Source organism: Dermochelys coriacea, chromosome 8, assembly GCF_009764565.3.
Source record: "Dermochelys coriacea isolate rDerCor1 chromosome 8, rDerCor1.pri.v4, whole genome shotgun sequence".
Taxonomy (NCBI): Eukaryota; Metazoa; Chordata; order Testudines; family Dermochelyidae; genus Dermochelys; species Dermochelys coriacea.
In genome coordinates, this window is record NC_050075.1 from 74,979,297 (window position 1) to 75,001,319 (window position 22,023).

The 22,023-nt window shown below is 43.8% G+C and overlaps 1 protein-coding gene and 1 long non-coding RNA gene across 4 annotated transcripts in view; both read left to right on the forward strand.

Moving 5' to 3' along the window:
* Nucleotides 1-940: 940 nt before the first annotated feature.
* On the forward strand, nt 941-14,606 carry LOC122455630. Its single transcript, XR_006273962.1, has 3 exons — nt 941-2,313; nt 5,549-5,848; nt 13,645-14,606. It is a non-coding gene; the product is annotated as an uncharacterized LOC122455630 (long non-coding RNA).
* Nucleotides 14,607-15,357: 751 nt separating this feature from the next.
* DIPK1A (divergent protein kinase domain 1A) overlaps nt 15,358-22,023 on the forward strand; it is a 40,791-nt gene continuing 34,125 nt past the window's right edge. Inside the window, exon 1 of one of the 3 annotated variants that reach the window (XM_038412388.2) lies at nt 15,358-15,809. In XM_038412388.2, the coding sequence (XP_038268316.1) occupies nt 15,756-15,809 (54 nt within the window). In that variant the 5' untranslated portion in view covers nt 15,358-15,755. The remainder of the gene's footprint in view (nt 15,810-22,023) is intronic. The other 2 variants (XR_006273961.1, XM_038412391.2) reach the window with 2 other exon arrangements.

The window sequence follows — 22,023 nt, forward strand, 5'->3', positions numbered from 1 at the left end:
ATAAAGAACAATTAGAAGCTGAAATACTAAGAAGTTAATGACTTAATATTACTAGTGTATAGATGCATCAAAGGTACATGTTGTGCAAAAGTATATATAATATATAGAGGAAAACACATCACAGGACTCCCCCCGCACATTCTGTCCTTTTCTGTCTATCTTGTTTATTTTTTTATGGTGTTGTAAGAGAAGTGTTGAGTGTGACTTTGCATTCAGATATTCAGAAAATTGCAGTTACTCTATTAATACTTTATGGCATCTTTTATGCAAAAGATCCCAAAGTGCTTTACAGAAAGTGTGTATAGGAATTAATTAATCTATAATTGAAATCCATCTACCTCTGGGGAAGAAACACAGTAGCTATTCTGTGCGAGAAATATACTTATCTATTACTTTTGAAAGAAGTGAAGACTATCATATCAAGTTGAAACCACAATGAAAATATAAGTAGACGGATTGTAAATATCGGTATCTGATTGGTTTCAGAGTAGCAGCCGAGTTAGTCTGTATCCTCAAAAAGAAAAGGACTACTTGTGGCACCTGAGAGACTAACAAATTTATTAGAGCATAAGCTTTCATGAGCTACAGCTCACCTTCCCCACTCTGAACTCTAGGGTACAGATGTGGGGACCTGCATGAAAACCTCCTAAGCTTACTTTAACAGTTTAGGTTAAAACTTCCCCAAGGTACAAACTATTTTACCTTTTGCCCTTGGACTTTCGCTGCCACCACCAAATGTCTAACCGGTTTTATTTTATTAGGAAAGAGCCCGTTTGGAAACGTCTTTCCCCCCAAAAATCCTCACCAAAACCTTGCACCCCCCTTCCTGGGGAAGGTATGATAAAAATCCTCACCCGATGAAGTGAGCTGTAGCTCATGAAAACTTATGCTCTAATAAATTTGTTAGTCTCTAAGGTACCACAAGTACTCCTTTGGTATCTGATTGGGAATTTAACCAGAACATTGACATATCCTGCAGAATGTGGGATTTTTCAGAGAAAAGTTAACATGATATACAAGTAACCTCAGATTTATCAGGTTTTAAGAAAATATTAAAACCCAACAGGTGATTACATTGCTCTAACACACAAAAGCTTTTAAATCTTGAGGTTAAATATTCCATGAAGGAGATGAGTTATTTCCTAAGCATGCTCACTGATCTTTATTGCTTATGCAGGATGCTGATAAGAAACCTTAGATAACTTATTGCAAAACTCTTACATTCCTAACATAAAGGTCTGTGCATGATGGAAGACTAATAGATGAAGACAAAAGTGGAGTAAGATTATTTTATTTTCAATCATTAGTGCAAGTGTTATAAAGGATGTATTTTGCAAGGCCCTGGGACATACTTTCACTCTTGTTCATGGATTCATAGGACCAGACTCTCAGCTGGCATAAATTGGTGTGGCTCCACTGAAATCAATGAAGCTGTGCAGATTAATACCAGTTGAGGAGTTGGTCCATAGATTTTAAGGCCAGAAGGGTCCATTATGATAATCTAATCTTACCTATTGCATAAAATAGGGCATAGAATTTTATCTAGTGATTTTTGCATCTAGCACAAGAAATTGTGGTTAAACTAGGGTGTATATTTTGTAAAGATGATTTAGTCTTAATTTAACAAATCCACATATTGAAGAATTTACCTTATCCCTTAGTAATCTATCCCAATGCTTAATGATCTTCAATGTTAAAAATTTACACCTTATCTCTAGTTTGAACTTTGCTGACTTCAGCTTCCACTGTTGGACCTTGTTATGCCTATGTGTGTTAGATTAAGGAGCCCTTTAATATCTGATATCTTCTCTCTTTGCAAGTTGTGAACAAGTTCACTCTTACCCTTCCCTTCGCTAAACTAAATAGATTAATCTCTTTTTAAATAAATTAGTCTCTGACTGTAAGTGTGTTTTCAAGACTGCGAAAATTTCTCAGCTCTTTTTTGATCCTTCTCCAATTTGTGAACATCGTTTTAAAAATGTGGACATTATCCTTGAACACAATATTCCATTAGTGGTCTCATGAATGCCATATACAAAAATAATTGGAGTCCCAGAGTTTAAGGCCAGAAGGATCACCAGATCATATAGTCTGATCTCCTGTATATCATAGACCACTAACATCGCCAAGCACCCACACACATACTAAACCCAACAAGCCCATCTTCCACTCCTGCTTGATATTCCCCTGTCTATACATCAAGGGATCATGTTAGGTCTTTTTTCCACGGCATCATCCTGGGAACTGATGTTCATCTGTTTATCAAAGTCCTTTTTGGAGGCACTGCTTTCCAGGATGCAGTCCCCCCCTTTTGTAAGTATGGCTTGTGTTCTTTGTTCTTATATGATTTACCTTACATTTGGTTGTATTAAGAAGCATGTTGATTGACTGCACCCATCATACCATATGATCCTATCTTTGACATCATTTATCACCCCACCAATCTTTGTGTCATCTACAAACTTATCAGTAATGATTTTGTATTTTTTCCAGTTCATTGTTAAAAATATTGAATAGCTTCCTCTGCCTCCATTAAAAAAATATAACTGTTTTTTTTCCTTTTTTTTGCTGTGTGCACCCATGCCTTTTTAAATCTTTGAAAAACATGCTTGATATTTATCATTTATCCCACCAGATAATAAATAGGCATCATGGCATTAAGTTTTGGGAAGTTATCTAATGGGATAATTGTAGGATTTGTATAAGGTCCCATCTTATTCAATATCTTCACTAATTACAGTGAAGAAAAGTCAAAAGCACATTAATTAAATTTGAAGATGACTCTAAATTAGGAGATGTGGCAAACACCAGGGAAGATGTACCCTAGGAATAGTAAAGAAAGGGAGCTAGGAGAGTTAAAAAAATGGGCAGAAAGTAACAATGAGATTTAACATGGAAAAATATAAACTAATACAACTAGAGAAAAATAATCTTAAATCTAGATATTCAATGAGAGATACTTAGGCCATGTCTACACTACAAACTTTCGTACAATGCAAGTTACATCAGCATAGAGCCACCACAGTGAGTATGCATGCTTGGCTCCTTGAACTAGTACTGCATGTACTCACCAGGAGTACCTGTGATGATGCACGATGAGGTGCACCATGGGTAGGTATCCCAGTGTGCAACTTGCCATTGTTGAGTGCACTGCCTTTTGCATGATGGGGCAGGGACCACTGGGAGTGAGAGACCAAGTTCCTATCACACACCTTTTTCCATCCCATAATGCCATCTCTATGCCATATTTTTTATGCCTTTGAGTTAAAATCCCATAAACCCGCATGGCACTTTTGTCTGCCATCTCTGACAGAAGCATGGAGTCTATAAACTCCGTGCTATTGTCATGAGTGTTGCAAACACAGGATGCACGTTCCCTCCATGTTTCCTGCTGGGACTCCTGGGCCTTTCTTCTGTCTGCTCTTTCCTTCTTCACACAGTCTGAAATATTCATCCTCCAGGCCCTCTGTTCATGGCCCAGTAAGCACTGGCTTGCAGAGTCTCACTGTACATATCATCCCGAGTCCTCTTCTTTCTCCTCTTTACCTGGCTCAGGCATTCCATGAGTGTGGAAGGAGAACCCCTTAAGGCCACAATGGAGCAGCTTCAGATAAAACACACACAGCTACCATTGTCAGTATAGTCACAGCAAAAGTCAAGTTTCAGAACTCCCTTCCCTTTGGCCCCCATGTGGAGGAAACAGAGAAAAAGGACTTGGGTGTCACTTGGTGTGAACTCTAACACTGTTATCTGGGGAAAACAGCAGCAGTCCAATGTAAGAACACCTTTGGTGCACAAGTGTCATACACGGAGCAGTACGATCTCATACCCAGATGGCAGTATACTGAATTTGGAGAAAACTAATAACCAACGTGTGGGACAGTATTATGTTTATAGCCTGGACTAATGGTGTCAGTATAGTGTGTCAATTTATATGTTGAAAAAAATATATTTCTGGTGGAGAAGACCAGTACTGTGTAGTGATCAACCATCAAAGATATTTTTGTCAACTGAAATGCGAGATCTCAAACTCAAAATTTGTATTACACCAAAAAGGCATATATATAGATTGATCATATGGCAAAGTCCCCTGTACCTGTTATCTTCATTGTATTGTGGTGTATGCATCAGAAAATCAAAAAAATTAGATTAAGCAAAAGGTATCAAGTACTACCCCACATATCTTCTGTGGGAAATCAACCCCAAATTATATAAGCACCAAAAGAACCATTCAACCTCAGGTAATCACTCAAGATCAGGTAACAATACAAAGAACGGAATAATTATGTTTTCATTTGGCCTGCAGTTACTGCAAAGATATAGCAGGTACCAGAACACCGTTATGCAACTAGTTATCCCAGGCAGTTAATCACAGCCTAACAAATTTCTTAGCCTTCTCATGCAAATCTAGTAAGGCCCTAAATTTATGTGATAGGGTTTATTACTAATCACCCTATCAAGGGGGTTGTGGAACTTGTAGCCTATACATAAGGCATAAGTATAAGTTAAAATAGTAATGCAATGAGCCTACAATCTCAAGGCCTATAAGATAATAGGTGAGCAAACTAATCAAGGCATAAGGCCCAAAAAGCCTTAGCATAAGCAGCTATCAAAGAGGAACCCTAGATCATAAGATATCACAATATAGACAGCTGCTAAACTGCTGACAGGTAACCACAAAATGCTAGTTTATACCAGTTTGAGATAAAATTAGGAAAATCAGCAGATGTCTAACCACAAAGGTGCTATGGTAACTAATTGATGTTTATGCTAATAAACTTGAGGTAAAAGGATTAGTAATCTATGGGAGAATGGCACCCCAACATTAGTAGGGTGAAGAAATACAAATAAGGAAAAGGGGAGAAACCTCTCCTGAATATGCATTAGGCAGGGTGGTGTCAGCTTAACACATTATAAAAGTTATAGCCTGGTCTGTATGCCCTGGGAGATGTAACTCTTGGGAGATGCCAGGATGATGACCACTGGTTGATGCTAATGGTCGGTCTGATGATAAGGAAGATAATGACTAACACTTCAGGTTGTTTTGCAAGGGATGGTGTGAGTTTATGGATGCTCAGATGCACATTCTATATTATCTCTATCTACCCTGCTGTGTTAGAGTGTTTGCAACTTTGCTAACTGTTAATAAAAGTATTAAGAATACAGAGGGTTTTTCTTACGTGTGAGTGTTGCAACTGTGCATGTTGGGGTTCCCAACTGAACAGTAATTTTAATAATACTGGGCCTGATTTTGGGACAAGAACCTGTCAAATCTCAGAGCACTAACTGGAAATTCTTAAGTCATCAATATAGTTCATATACAATCAATAGATCAGGCAACTCTCCTCTAAAGTTTTAAACAAGATATGCTTATTGACACTTCAGTTTTGGAGCGCTTGTGCACAGCACTGCTCTCAAAAGTCCCAGCCATGGGGAATATGGCTTGCTAGAGGTGAGGGGGTGGAGAAATGAGAAGGGAATTGTTCGGTTGCATGAAACAATATGAGTATAGGGCAATGGCACTGAATACTAACACTATTTCCCACAGGCAGTGGTGATTTTAGATGATACCTCATTCCTCAGGGTAACAAAGGCACTGAGAGCACAGCCGTTGCTGGAGTCCTGAAGCCATTCAGGCCTGTATGCTGCTAGCCTGTTTACTACAGTAGAGCCTGCAGAGGAAGAAATAAGGCTGTCATCCTTAGAAACTTTCAGAAGAGGATTGCAGAGTACCTCCATGAAAGTTTCATTGAGATCTCTCAGGAGGATTCAAAGGACATCCCTGGGTACATAAACAAATTGCTCCACATTCCAGGCTCCAGCCTAACTCTAAGGGAATGAAAAGCAGGTAACAACCTCTCTTTGTTGTACTGTGATCTCTTCTAGTATTGATAAATTAGTGAAAAGTCAAAAGCTGTGTCCTACTACACTGGAGTCTGGCACCTTCAGTACATTAAATACTAATGGGAAATACATTCACACACTTACCCAAGGTTCCTTCCCTGCATCCGGCTAGCCCATGCTTGACTGCTGGGACCATCTGGACTGTGGTCAAGCCTCAAACAGGTTCTGGCTTGCGGCATAGCTGGACCTCCTTGGTTACATGTCCCCCATCATCCTTCTCCTCCTTGCTGTTCATGGCAGGGCTCTGTAGTGTGGGCTTCTTGGTGGTCTGCAGGTTACTAGTGGTAAAAGTAGAAGGTCTGTGGCTCAGCACTGGATTAATGGCTGGCCTCCTTGGTCTTCTGGCATGCCTGCCTTAATTCCTTCACTTTCACATGGTATGGCTGCTGATCCCAGTCATGCCCCTTCACCTGCATCCCCCAGGCAATTTGCTTGTAGATGTCAATGTTTCTATGACTGCTTCGTAGCTGTGCCTGCACAGCCTCTTCTTCCCACATTCCCAGGAGATTCAATACCCCTGTCTACTCCAGGCAGGAGTGCATCTGGAGCATGTAGCTGGCCTGATCAAGTTGGTAGTTGCACTCAACAGGGGAGAGCTGCTAGGTGTGCTTGCCATGCTGGGTAATCAGGAAAAGGCTTCCAGTCTCAGTGACCTCTAGGCAGTGGATTTCACAATTGAGACCAGAGTGGTTTGGTCAGTGTTGGGCATTGTGGGACAGTTGCTGGAAGACTGTTAGGATCAACATAGGTCATTCAGTGTCTACATTTGCATTGCGTTGACCTCAGTATGTCATCCATGGCTCAATGCCATTTAGAGAGGTGGTGTTACTTCATCGCTTTTATGTGGTACTTATGTTGGTGGGAGACACATTTAAATGTAGACACATGCACAATCAAGTTAATAAAAGGCATCTTACATCAACCTAACTTTGTAGTGAGAACCAAGCCTTAGAAAGCAACAGTTATGCTGAGACTTACAAATTTATTTGAGCATAAGCTTTCGTGAGCTACAGCTCACTTCATCGGGTGCATTTGGTGGAAAATACAGTGGGGAGATTTATATACACACAGAGAGAACATGAAACAATGGGTTTTATCATACACACTGTAAGATTCATAGATTCATAGATTCATAGATACTAAGGTCAGAAGGGACCATTCTGATCATCTAGTCCGACCTCCTGCACAGCGCAGGCCACAGAATCTCACCCACCCACTCTGGCACCTTCAGTACATTAAATACTAATGGGAAATACGGAAATACGGAAATAAGGAGAGTGATCACTTAAGATGAGCCATCACCAGCAGCACGGGGGGGGGGGAAAGGAGGAAAACCTTTCATGGTGACAAGTAAGGTAGGCCATTTCCAGCAGTTAACAAGAACATCTCAGGAACAGTGGGGGGGGGGGGAAAAATAACATGGGGAAATAGTTTTACTTTGTGTAATGACTCATCCATTCCCAGTCTCTATTCAAGCCTAAGTTAATTGTATCCAGTTTGCAAATTAATTCCAATTCAGCAGTCTCTCTTTGGAGTCTGTTTTTGAAGGTTTTTTGTTGAAGGATAGCCACTCTTAGGTCTGTAATCGAGTGACCAGAGAGATTGAAGTGTTCTCCGACTGGTTTTTGAATGTTATAATTCTTGATGTCTGATTTGTGTCCATTTATTCTTTTACGTAGAGACTGTCCGGTTTGACCAAAGTACATGGCAGAGGGGCATTGCTGGCACATGATGGCATATATCACATTGGTAGATGCTCAGGTGAACGAGCCTCTGATAGTGTGGCTGATGTGATTAGGCCCTATGATGGCGTCCCCTGAATAGATATGTGGGCAGAGTTGGCAACGGGCTTTGTTGCAAGGATAGGTTCCTGGGTTAGTGGTTCTGCTGTGTGGTGTGTGGTTGCTAGTGAGTATTTGCTTCAGATTGGGGGGCTGTCTGTAAGCAAGGACTAACCTGTCTCCCAAGATCTGTGAGAGTGATGGGTCGTCCTTCAGGATGGGTTGTAGATCCTTGATGATGCGTTGGAGAGGTTTTAGTTGGGGGCTGAAGGTGATGGCTAGTGGCGTTCTGTTATTTTCTTTGTTGGGCCTGTCCTGTAGTAGGTGACTTCTGGGTATTCTTCTGGCTCTGTCAATCTGTTTCTTCACTTCAGCAGGTGGGTATTGTAGTTGTAGGAATGCATGATTGTAGGTGTCTTGTAGGTCTGTCTGAGTTGGAGGGGTTGGAGCAAATGCGGTTATATCGTAGAGCTTGGCTGTAGACAATGGATCGTGTGGTATGATCTGGATGAAAGCTAGAGGCATGTAGGTAGGAATAGTGGTCAGTAGGTTTCCGATATAGGGTGGTGTTTATGTGACCATCGCTTATTAGCACCGTAGTGTCCAGGAAATGGATCTCTTGTGTGGACTGGTCCAGGCTGAGGTTGATGGTGGGATGGAAATTGTTGAAATCATGGTGGAATTCCTCAAGGATTTCTTTTCCATGGGTCCAGATGATGAAGATGTCATCAGTGTAGCGCAAGTAGAGTAGGGGCATTAGGGGACGAGAGCTGAGGAAGCGTTGTTCTAAGTCAGCCATAAAAATGTTGGCATACTGTGGGGCCATGCGGGTACCCATCGCAGTGCCGCTGATTTGAAGGTATACATTGTCCCCAAATGTGAAACAGTTATGGGTGAGGACAAAATCACAAAGTTCAGCCACCAGGTTAGCCGTGACTTTATCAGGGATAGTGTTCCTGACGGTTTGTAGTCCATCTTTGTGTGGAATGTTGGTGTAGAGGGCTTCTACATCCATAGTGGCTAGGATGGTGTTTTTAGGAAGATCACCAATGGATTATAGTTTCCTCAGGAAGTCAGTGGTGTCTCGAAGATAGCTGGGAGTGCTGGTAACGTAGGGCCTGAGGAGGGAGTCAGAAGGAGAAGGTAGGGCATGTAGCAAGCAATGGAAGGAGGTGTCAGACCTGGAATCAGCTAATCCCCAGAGCAACCAGGAGGAAGCACAGCAGTAGCGAGTAGACCTCTATGACAAGGTGCTGCTCTTATAGGGCAGCTTGGAAAATTGCAGTGGAGCCCTATGTAAATGTCAGCTGGAATATATACCTTAAAGAGCAAATACACAAATAAGAAACAAGAATTAAGACTATAAAATCAAGTCAACCTTGAAATAAATTATTTTTCAGTGGATGAATATCAAACACAGGCTAAGTAAAAAAAGTATTTCTGTAAAAAAAAAATGCAAAAATTAACCTCAAGCAATAAAGATATATATTAAATTACTAATTCAGATGGGGAAACAGCCATAGACAATTAGCCAAAGTACCCATGATGAAATTTGGCAGTCCCCTAATAACATTAGGTTAAAGGACTTGTGTGAAGATTTTCAATATTTGACGAAAACCTTTTTCCAAAGATTATAATCTAGAGCAGGGGTAGGCAACCTGTGGCACGTGTGCCGAAGGTGGCACGGGAGCTGATTTTCAGTGGCACTCACACTGCCCGGGTCCTGGCCACCGGTCCTGGGGGCTTTGCTGCTGGCCTGGGGTACCAGCCGCCTGCCAGCTGGGGGTTCTGTCCGCTGGCCCCACTCAGCCTGTTGCCGGCTCCGGGCTCTGCTACCGGCCTGGGGTACTGGCTGCTGGCCCCCTGCCAGCGGAGTTCCGGCCACCGTCCCCGCTCAGCCCGCTGCCAGTCCTGGGTCCCAGCCACCAGTCCGGGGGCCTCTGCTGCCGGCCTGGGGCTCTACAGCCACCCCCAGCTGTGGCCCACTGGCCCCAGCCTGGGGCAGTGAGGGGTGCAGACAGGGGCAAGAGGGGGCACAGCTCAGCACTCCCACTTAAAAATTGTTCCAGTGCCACTTGCTGGGATATTTTTAAGTCCTGATTTGCTGCTTACATCACTATCATGCCACGTGGAACAATGCACTGCATTTGATGTTGAGATTAGAATGTACATGCAAGAACTGGAATCAGAATTTTCTGACAGATTTCAAGATTTCCAGAGATTTGGCCCAATGCTTTCTTTTCTAATGAAACCTGAAAAGTTCAATGAAAGTGACTTGGATTTGTCTGTATTTCAGTGGATGGGTGTTGAAGATTTCAAAATGCAGCTCATTCAGTTAAAAAGCTCAGAATTGTGGGCATCAAAGTTTGGAGATCTGCGGATTGCACTTGAAGCTACTGAGAGAGATCATGGGGCCTCAATTCTGACCTGCTGGACGGTCCTGCCAGTGAAATTTAACTGTTTGAAGAAAATTGCGTTTGCAATGCTTTCAGCATTTGGATCGACATACCTGTGTGAACAGGTATTTTCACACATGAAATCTGTCCTCTGTCCCTCTCGGAGTCGTTTACCATCTGATCACTCAGAAGCCTGTGCAGCTTAAAGTATCCAAATATGTGCCAGACATTGGAAAACTCAGCAAGGAAAAGCAAGAGCAAGGATCACACTGAATTGATAAGATCTGCATTTTAAGTTAATTTTAAATGAAGCTTCTTAAACATTTTAAAAACCTTATTTACTTTACATACAACAATAGTTTAGTTATATATTATAGACTTATAGAAAGAGATCTTCTAAAAACGTTAAAATGTATTACTGGCACGCAAAACCTTAAATTAGAGTGAATAAATGAAGACTCGGCACACCAATTCTGAGAGGTTGCCGACCCCTGATCTAGAGGACTCTTGAACAAGAAAAACAATAATGCTAGCAACTGTAAACAATCAAGCATTTTAAAATTCATCTCTGAATGAAAATCCTGAACCTAAGGAAAATTAGCAATTAACGGAGGAAGTAGCCTCGAAAGGATTTGTGTATATGTGCATAAAGGAAGCCATTTTTTTTATTGGCTGACTAAATCTGAACTGTGTAGTCTTTGTAGACTTTGAAACAATGAGAACACAGATGCAGACTGTTATATAGATTTGCCAACAATTGGCCATTAATGAGGTCTTCATTTTCATGACTACAATCAAACCTTTTCCTCTGAACAGAACAACTTTAGAATATCCTGAGTGCCCTAATATATGAAGCCTGCTATACGGAATTTACTAAAACAGTTGTCAGTAATTTAATTGATGGCTACTTCATTGTAAAACATCTGATGTATCAAATTTCTTTGAAAATTCAGAATTTAAATTAGATGGCAGTGTTTGAGTAAAGAGCTCCAATCACTTTGCAAACATAACTGATTCCACTAACTGTATTTTCTTAATAACTAAGTCCACTACATGATTAACGTCAATGAAATAATGGATATATAGCTCTTGTTTTAAAATGTAGGAACAACATTAGAAACAGCATTATTTGCTCAGGTAACAGATTTTCTTCAAACATAAGTTAGATCAAGCTCTTTATTTACTATATGAGTATACAAATTCTACTGATGATTGTGGAGAGCTTAGATTCTTTCTGAAATCTTCCATGCTGATAGTCCCACACTCTCTTTCAACCTATGGCAAAAGCACACTGCATTCTGGATGTTCAAACAAGCATAACAGCCTGTTTTAAATTATGCTGGGTGCCTAACCAGCCCCAAGCTGGCTCCAGAATCAGGAATGAGTATGAGACGTTGGTGTACCCATGACCCTAGGGTGTGCCAGGCACTGTTCTAGTGCACCTGAGGATTGAGCCCTATATAATTATTCCAAAAAACCTTGTTTTTATTTGGAAATGACACTGAATTCAAGGGATCAAGTTCAGTGTTGACATAAATGGTGGAGAAAGTTACATGTTGGCTGTAAGTAGTAAAGCACTGTAGCTTGTATTGTTCTGACAAAACACATAGCTTGCACAAATTGCAGAGCAGAAGGCTGTGTATATAAGGAAAAACAACAAACAGGAATGGGGGAGGGATGAATGGCTTTATGTTGCACCTTGTTTGATTTTTTCCTGCTGTGTCCCCTCCCTTTCCATTCCTTCAGAACATTCCATTTGTTTTGCACTCTCACTGAATGCCAAGGCAGTAAAAACTATACCTCTTCTGCTGCTGTTATTGCTAAATTGGCCTGGAGATTCCATGTGAATTGCACCCATATACACTAGACTGAATTTGGCCAACTCTATTTACACTATAACCAAAAAAGATTGCAATGGCCAAACATGTATTACTTACCTGACCCTGCAAAAGGGAACAAAGAAAAACAAACAAACTAAAACTCCAATGCTGGAAAAAAGCATCTACTCCTATAGTCAATGGTGTGACTAAAGTCTCATGTACTGAGTGGAAAACTTAGGGAACACATGCCTGTATCTGGAGGGATCCAGACATAATCAGAAATGGAACATCTAGGTCTCTGACTACCATGTGGGAGACCCAAGTTTTATTGTTAGTCCCAAACTATCATTCCCAGGGCTGGCACAGTGCACTGGATGAAAGAATTGCCCCAGATTATTCAACAAGATTTTAAACTTTTGCTCTGCAGTTTTTGCTTGCATTGCCTTTCTGTTCCACCCCCACACGATAGCTGGACTAGTACAAGGAGGTGGAGGGAAGAGAAGAGTAGAATCATAGAATATCAGGGTTGGAAGGGACCTCAGGAGATCATCTAGTCCAACCCCCTGCTCAAAGCAGGCACAATCGCCAATTTTTGCCTCAGATCCCTAAATGGCCCCCTCAAGGATTGAACTCACAACCCTGGGTTTCGCAGGCCAATGCTCAAACCACTGAGCTATCCCTCCCCCAAATGATGCAGAAAGCAGAGCCGGTGCTGGGCCTGTTGCTATAGGAAGAGAAGAAGAGAACATCCTAATTGGTAAAATTTTGACTGTTAAAGCCTAGATTACTTTAAGAGGTACCAGATCTTGTTCACGAATTAGCGGGGCTTCACTTCAGAGAAGGTCCATCAGTGACTGTGTTATTCCAGAAGTGTTCTCACAGCATCCCTGGGCCTTAAAATGCAAGACACTTTAAATTCTGCACAATCCTCTACAGCTTCATGGCTTCCCAACAATATGTGGTTTCCAGACTCACTTCTTTCTTTAAAAGAAGGTCCTGCCACTAAACCACTACTTAGAAGCTCAGCCTAGTACTTTTCTTTACCTTCAGTTGAATCAGAACAGCCTTCCTTAAGGAATGTAATAAGTCATATATACTTGGATATATATCCATATATATAATATATATATATATCTCTCCAATATATCCATAGATCTCAAAGCCACAGACTTTTAAAGGTATTTAGGCTTTGTTGTGCTCAGCGCTGCAATGCCTAACTGATGTAGCAGCCTAGGTCTCATTTTTCCAAAGGGATTTAGGCACTTAGGAATCCAAATCACATAGACTGTCAAGGGGATTTAGGCTCAGGCGTCTGCTGACATATGATCTTTGGGGGAACCTAGTGACCTACAGATCTCTGGGGTACTGTTGGGGGAGAGTTGCTTCATGGGAAACCCCTGGGGGCCTGTGGATTGGACACTGGGGATGCTCTTGACCAATGGGGGCTCTGAGTCTCCTGTTGGGCAACTTGAGGCTGTGGATCCCCTCCTTACTGGGGACAGCAAAGACTATTTTTGGGGGGAGTAGGGAGAGTGGTAACTTCTTCAGGTTTAGAGAGCATGTCCCCTTTAAAACCTCATCTTAAAGCAGAGGAGGTGTTGTGCTGGTTGTTCCAGTGGGGAGGGGGTTGAGAGAGAGGGAGAGTGACAGGTGTGAGTTTCAGAGTAACAGCCCATGAAAGCTGATGTTCAAATGAATTTGTTAGTCTCTAAGGTGCCATAAGTACTCCTGTTCTTTTTACAGGTGTGAGTGTGGCCTTTACATAACAAAGCAGCCGAGAGTCAGCCAAAATGTCAGGAAGGACAGAGTGCCAGCAGGAACATCCCAGGATGGGAGGCAGGAGGAGTGCTGTTCTGGGAAAGAATCACCTGAGAAGGACAAACTGAAGCCAGACCCAGTATTGCCATTGCCCAGAACTATACGGGTCTGTGAGTACTGGGGCTTGTGACTTTGCACTGGGAACTAAGGAGGGAGGTTGTAGCTAGTTAAGTGAGGTTGTTGCACTGTGTAGGTTTGCAGAGAATGGCAGAAGAGGGCACTAGAAGGGTTTGTTTGGTAAAATTTATGGGTGCCAAAGACCATCAGGAGCACCCAAGAGTCACTGCTGAACTGGAACTCTGCCAAGGATTCCTGAGCTCTGAATCTAGATGTATTGCTCAGTGTCTATCCTTTTATATGAGGGTAACATTGGGTTTGTGGGTCCTTGTGTTGGATGTAACCCTGCTTTACTGCTCCCCCTCTCTCTTCCCTCTGTTTTCCACCATTCATCCCTCTGTCAATAAATATTTCCTTTGTCTGTATTCACTGTACTAATCCAGTGTGTGTATGTATTTAGTCAGTGGGGTTAGGTACAGGTGCTCCTGGGATAGAAGGGAGATTCTCTACTGTGTTCCTGCATGTGTCTTTTCTTGGCCAGAGTTGCCCTGTAGAGCGGACTCCATCTTGGCCATGAAGGTAGGGTGGCCAGATGTCCAGTTTTTGACCGGAAAGTCTGGTTGAAAAGGGGACCTGACAGTGTCCAGTCAGATCAATTGACCATGCCAGACACCCTAAGACAGTTACTGCGAGCAGGGGAGGTGCCGGGTCATCACCTGCTCCAGCCCCTGCTCAGCTAGAGCTGCCTCCTATCTTCATCGGGCGGCTGCAGCTCCCAGCCCCTGCTCCGCAGATAGGTCCCTCCTGATCCGGGTGGGAGGGGAAAAGCAGCAAGGAACTTGGGGCAGAGGGGAAGAAGAGTGGGTGGGAGCGGGGCAGGGAGGTGTGGGGGAAGAAGCAGGGCAGGGGAGATTCTAGAACTTCTGCTGGAGTGTCTGGTTTTTAAATATTACCAAGTTAGTAACCCTACATGAGGGCGCAGTAATTATAGGTGACCCACTAGAGAGCTGTTGCCAAAGCTGGCCTGTAAAACACTCAGAACTTATGGATGGATAAGGCCCAGTTTGCAGTGCAGAAGAAAATTTGAACACAACTGCATAGGTACTACTGGGACAGATGTATTAGAAATTTCATAGAGAGGCAGCTAGGAATAGAGTTGATAGAATAATCAGCGTGAATAATGTATTTGAGTTTTTCCCCATCAACTATTCAATAAAGATTTTCATTATTCAAATGCCTCTGGTCAAAGATATTTACAAAATAATATCACAGTAGTACAATCAGACACACTAGTACTAACTTCCTTCCTTATTTGACCAGCTCCAGCTGGGACTAGACCTGCTGCTGCTGTCTAAGCATGTGTGTGGAGGGAAGGGAAAGGAGAGATTAGAGGAAAATTAACCACTCTGGGAGGGTGCCCACTGCCCAGCATCCTAAATCCAGATCTGGGTGCTACTCTCTGTAGTTCTAGGCCTTTGGGGGAGCGGGGCAGCCTCGCTTCACAGCATTGCACCAGGGTCTTTGGGGGGAGGGGGCGTGGATCTGGGCTCGTGACTGGGAGGGGGGTCCCGTGACTGCGGGGGGGGGGGTGTATGTGTCACTGCCCCACGTACTGGGAGGGTGCTCAGCACTAGGCTGTTGCGTGGGGAGGGGGGAGTTATTCCCCCTCGGCGCTGGGGCGGCCAACTTCCCCTTTAAGCTGAGGAGGCGGCGCGGGCGCTCTGTGTCGGCAGAGACACTGACCGGGCGCCTTTTAAGGCTCCGCGCTGCCCTGCCAGTTGCTGCTGTTGCAGCCGTCAGCGCTGAGGGGAGCGGGGACGGAGCCGCTACCTGCTTCTCCTGCCCTGAGGGCCGCAGCGGCCCCCGCCCCAGCCCGTTCTCCCGGCGCCGCGGCGCGAGCGGAGGGAGCCGGGGGGGGCGGGAAGCGCTGCCTCCGCTCCGCCTCTGAGCGCAGCCCGCTGCGGGGATGTGCCATTGCCATGGCGAGGAGGGTCTTCCCGGGGGCCTGGCTCAGGAAACCCTTCTACGCTCAGGTAGGCCGGCAGCGTGCCGCCCCCCGGCGCGGGGTCGCGGCCGGCCTGTGGGGCGAGGCAGGGGGCTGGCCGGGGGCGATGTGCGGGGCGGGCGCCGGGGGGAAGGCCAGGCACACCCACGGGGCACCTCAGCCGAGGCTGGCGGGAAGGACGTGCCAAGCCCCCCCCCCGAAGCTTCGGGGGGGTCCGGCGCGGCTCCCCTCCGCTGGCTGCGCAGGGGCGCTGCCGTCGCGGCCCCTCTTGCCTTTGCCGTCTGAGCGCGGCGCAGAGGTGTGGGCATTCCCCGGCCGGCCTGGCGTGGGCGCAGCTACCCGCGCGTGTCAGGCTGAGCGGGGCGGCGCCAGCCCGCTGCCCTCGCTCCTTCAGCCGGGGGCGCTGCCGCTGGCCGCCGGGCTTGGGCGGCTTCCAGGGGTGGGATGCGGAGCAGCCTCGGCCGCTTGGCAAGTTAGACATCACGGGGGTGAGACCGGTAGTGTGGCGGGGCAACTGGACCTGGCAGCGAGACTTCATTAGTAAGATCTAAAATGGGAACCTAAAATAGCAGCCCCTAAACTGAAGTATCAGCACTAGTGTCATGTGCCAGTCACGGGTTAATGCAGGTGTATTATCCCACAGCATGCGCGCGTTCTCTCTCTCTAAAAAGAAAAGCAGGACTTGTGGCACCTTAGAGACTAACAAATTTATCTGAGCATAAGCTTTCGTGAGCTACAGCTCACTTCATCGGATGCATTTGGTGGTTTTTTTTCCACCAAATGCATCCGATGAAGTGAGCTGTAGCTCACGAAAGCTTATGCTCAGATAAATTTGTTAGTCTCTAAGGTGCCACAAGTACTGCTTTTCTTTTTGCGAATACAGACTAACACGGTTGCTACTCTGAAATCTCTCTCTGTATTTACTTTTGGGGATCGTATATGTTGATGGCTGGTCTCACTGGTTCTTCATCAGGTCTCCTAACACTGTCATAGGTCTCTAATCAACTACCTTAACCAACTCTCTTTAGCACTGAAATGTTGATGTTCATGTAGTGTGTAAAGTCATCTCTGTTTACAGGGATTATCAGAAACCAGAGAAAGAGGCTGGCATGTGGACTAATGTGTGTAACAAGTTCCAAAGTGCGGTTCAAATGGCTAGCTACACCCATCCTATTTACCCATGACTTTGAGCCACCACTGTATTCATGTTAATCCTTTTTTTAATTCTACAGACATCCATTCCATTGAGAAGAAGATGACAGGATTCAGTAACAGTTTAGACTAAATGTAATTCTTTATATGGGCAACAAGATGGTTCATTTTTGAGACATCTACCCTAAAAGCAAACCATTTTAAAGGGATCTGTATTTCTTGTTGGGAAGAACTGTATCTCTTGTATATACAACAGATGCTTCACCCTGCATGTGTGCACATGCATGTCCTTGTGTATGTAGTGTAGGCAGCATTAATGTATGCTATGATTATATATTACATTCATTCTCTGTGCATACATTTTCCCCATCTGTAAAATTAGGGTAATAACAATATTTGTAAAGCAAAACAAGATCTTTTGGTAGAAAATTCTCTTTGCCTTAAGGATACCTTGTGACATGGAGTTTCATATTGAAATCCACAGACTATGAGCTCAGTGTAGGAATGTCTTCAGGCATATGGGGAGGAAATTCCTTGTATCTGCTTCATATTTGCATTTTCATTTCAGTGGGTGTCCATTGCTTTTTCTGTTTTGAGAGAGGGTAAATGGAGCACTTCATTGATCTTCTCTGTCCTATTATTCACTTACATCACCTCTTTCCTCATTCTTAAACTTGGTAGTCCTAAACCACCATCTTCATCTCCTTATACTAAAGTATTTTCAGGTCTCTTGTCATTTGAATTCCCTTTCTCTAGACCTTTATAGGGGGTATTGGGAGTGGAGGGATAGTATTGACTTCTGTTAATGCTGTTGTTGTTTGAGCTGCAATATTATCAATAACATTTGCATTTAAAATGGGAAGGGTTATCCTTAAACTATTTATTAAGAACTTTCTGTTGAAGTATGTGCTGTAAAATACAGTTAAAAAATCAGACACTTGTACAGGCTTCCTAGCTAGTACCCTCCAAACTAATTGCCTCCTCTACCCTAATATAACTCAATCTAACCACACTGGACTTGGGATGGGAAGACGTTGGCTTTTGAAATCACCTTTTGCAGAGACGTAATTCTGAAATGTACAGAAAACACGAGTCAGAATGTTGATAGAACTTCTCATTGGGATCCCTGGAACAATTTTTTTTTTCTTTTGGTTTCCTATTATATTTGTTGGGGAAAGAAGGAAAAGTAGTAGCCATTCTGACTTTAGGACTGATGCCTCTGAAAGACTCTTTTATGGCTCTGATTTTAGAGGGTTAATGAGATGGCCTTTTTGAATGTGAATTTATTTTGCTGTGTTATGATATGTGCTTTCTACCACTCGATGCATGTGTAGAATTGGCAGGTGGCTGTCAATATGTTGGCTTTACTTGTCGTTATGTGGTGGTGTTCCCACATTGTATAGCTCTTCCTTCTAAAGATCCCAAAGGGCTCATCAGACTTTATATAAAGAGTTCATTTAACCCGTTATTGACATGTAGTTTATTTCTGGGATGGAGATTGGAAGATTCTAAACAACACATAGCAATACTACATAGCAGTGGAGGACCGAAAGGGAATATTATTGTAAAGAGAGAAAGCTATTGCCTAGTTTAGTGGTTCCCAACTTCATTGGTTCTTGTACCACCTTCTTTAAAAAACTATGAAAATGGAATTGATTAACATCTAGCTCCTGTAGCAAGTTTGGGCCCTCAAAGTTTGGTAAAAATGAGGATGCAAGTCAAAACGCTTTACTCTTGGTTAATGTGTAAACCAGATAGACATTAGGCCAAAATTTCTATTCTTATCTGGCTATTGTGTGCACCTTAGGCTGTACAAAGGGGCTCAAATCTGGCTATAGCTGGCTGATAATACCCCTGGCCAAGGAGGATGGAGTGGGTTGATCTCTTGGCTGCTGTAAAGTCATCGGAGCAGGCTCCTCCCAACCCTGGCATAGGGAGGCAGGTTTGTATAATTTTTGGTGGTGCCCAGAATGGGTCCTCCCCCACCCCTGCCTAAGGCTCTGGGAGGGAGTTTGGGTGCGGGAGGAGGTTTGGGGTGCAGGCTCTGGGAGGAAGTTTGGGTGTGGGAGGGATTCAGGTTCTGAGATGGAGTTTGGATGCTGGTGGCAGGCTCTGGGCTGTGGCAGGGGGTGTGGGCTCTGGGAGGGAGTTTGGGTAGAGGAGAGGTGTGGGCTTGGGGAGAGTTTGGGTGCGGGCTCTGGGCTGGGACCGGGGGGTGCAGGGCATGGGGCTGGGCTGGGGGATGAGGAGTTTGGGGTGCAGCAGGCAGGCTGTCCCAGGGCTGGGGTGGGGGCCAGAGAGGAGGACACCCCCCCAGCCCAGCCCTCTCTCTGATGGCAGCAGTGAGCTTTGGGGGGGAGGGCACCCCTCCCTGACACTCACCCAAGCCCCCCAGGCTGTTGCTCAGGAGGTCCTGCCAAGATAAGCCCCCCTCCCCCTTGGAGTTGACTCAGAGTCGCCTGCCTGGCGGGGTGCTGCCATGCGCCTCCTCCCTCTGCATGCACAGCAGCTGCCTCATCTTGCCCCCAGTGCCGCTCCCTTGTAGCTGGCCACAGCTGGCGAGGGAGCACAGCATGGAGCTGCAGGGGGCAGCCACCCGCTGCCCAGGGCAGGCAGGGATGCTTTGGGGAGGGGGGCACGCAGGGGAAGCAGGCAGGGCCAGAGGACGCTCTGGGGGAGGCATGCGGGGGTGGCAGGCGGGGCTGGGGGAGAGACCGGGCCCCAAACACTGGTGGAGCTGGGCCCCCCAGGCTCTGAATTTGTTGGAGCCGGGCACCACGGGCCCATACAACTCGCTGCCCCTGCCTGGCAGAGGTACTGGGGGATCAAGTGTGGCTCTATAGTGCTTCTCCACTAGCATTTATTCCTTTAGGGATTATAGAGCAGCCCTGGGCTGCAGTAATTTACAGTGGTGTTGGGACAGTATAGACCAGCCCTCAGAATCTGGGACCCAGAACTGTCTTGTTTGTTGCTCCCCTTTTGGAACTTGGCTTCAGAAGAGAATCTCTCACTGATTTATTTATTTATTTATTTATCCTCCTTACTAACAGTCAAAAGCAGTATCTCCCAAAGTGTGGGTATATCTCCCCTGGGGAGGCACAAATAACTAGCCAGAATGGCACTGACAGATCTCTGTTCTCTAGAGCCTCAGATTTCAAGTCTCCTACTCGATTTTTTTTTTTTTTTTTTTTTTTTTAAAACCCAAGTCTCTAGTTGTTATGGTTGTAAAGAAAAACTTGACCTGTGTGTTACATGGACTATGTATCGGAAGGAATGTCTGCCTGAGTCTGAAGGAAGCCTGAAACAATGTCTCTGAAGTATGAAGTGCCCTGTTCATTTCAATGGATGCTACCTCAGTAAATTAAATGTTAACACTGGTAACTATTTTACCGCTCATCAAACACTCATGGGTGTGTCTGATTCCCTTTATTTTGAAGAAAAGGGGGTTTAGCTCCCAAAAATTTGGGGGAATGCTGATGTAGGTTGTTCCTAAGAGCAGCCAGTTTACATGCAAGTCTTTTAATTAGAATAACTGTATTGTGAGGCTGAAGAGATTGACAAATTAGTAGATTCATGTGTGGCAACGGTAGTGTAGAGAAGAGCTTTTCATGCTTGGAAATGTATCAGCTACCAAGAGTAATACTGTGCTGAATTTTTTAGTCCTATCATGTGCATTCCTACAAGCTTAAATAATATTGTGAGGCACAAATTTGCCTGTTGTCTTAAAAGATCTCAAGTGCAAGCAATCAGAAAAGTCACTGGTAGCAGAAAATTACAGTAATCTGACTTCCCTCAGTTTTTAATCCTTGATTTATTTTCTATCTTCTTTACTTATGAGAGAACATCCTGTTTTTCTATCTTTTACTGTAGTACAATGTCCATCTCTCGTTTGTTCCTCAAATTGGTGATTATTTAAGATATAAATAGTTCAAGACATTCATCATCGTAGAGTCTAATGTATATGTTTACCATTTTTAGAGAAAACGTGAATGCATCCATGCCTTGTCAGTTGAAGTTCTCCATTATTCACAAACACCAAATGTTGGTGTGAACACACAACCTGGCTGAAACATACTGTGTCTTTATAAATCATTTAAAATAGAAATGAGCAGATAACAAAAGGAAATTCCTAATGTGGTCAAATGACAATATTAATGAGCTGGAAGCATAGTAAACATTAGCTGGAACCTGCAGTACAGAACTGAGACCTGTGTTCTATGTAGTTTATTTAAACAAGATTATATAATATGGTGGTAAAACACTTCGTAGAATTAACTAAAGGGATACATGTTGTTTTATATTCTGCTATAAGAAATTTTTAAGTAGTTACAGAAAAACTGGCTAATAATTCGTCCTGATATCTTTCAGTTTGCTATTACCCATGTCCTCTGGAATCATCCAGCTTTGAATTTTGCCAGAAGTGGTTTTACCAGATATGCATCCCAAGGGATGACTGTATAATCATCATGCAGCACACATTTTAGTAGAATGTAAAAGTGATGGCAAGACGTTTGTGTATATGCCTTTTTAGGTGTGTCAAGCTTCTTCTTTCATGCCTGTGTTCCCTGGCTCATGTCCAAGACCAAGAGGATTGGTGAGAATGTAGGGTGGAGGAAAGAAACGGTATTTGCTGGCTCTGAATTATTTTCTTCCTTTCTAGTTCATCTCAAAATTCTTGCCCTCCCAGAGTCCTAATCATTTAATGATTGTTCATAGATTTCATGTGGACATGTGGCAATATTCTAGAAAACTATCTGTATGAATAATCATCTACACAGTGAATATATTAAACAAACTTTCCATAAAACCTAGGTTCGTTCTTCTTTTTCCCCTCAGTCACTACCAGATTTTCTAAAATTATGTTCTGGCTTAGTTCTGTTTCTGTTCTACAGTTGATCAGCCATTATGTTAAAACCTTTAAGCAAACAAAAGAGAAAATCCTGTAGCTGTTCACCTGGTTAAGTTTTATTTAGAAAAGTAAGGCAGAGGTTTTCTCTAGCTTACACTTGCTGTAATTTCTGGTCAGTTGTGCCAATCTTACTTTCACAGTTTGTGTGGGGAAAATACTGAGGAAAGCATGTTAAATATGT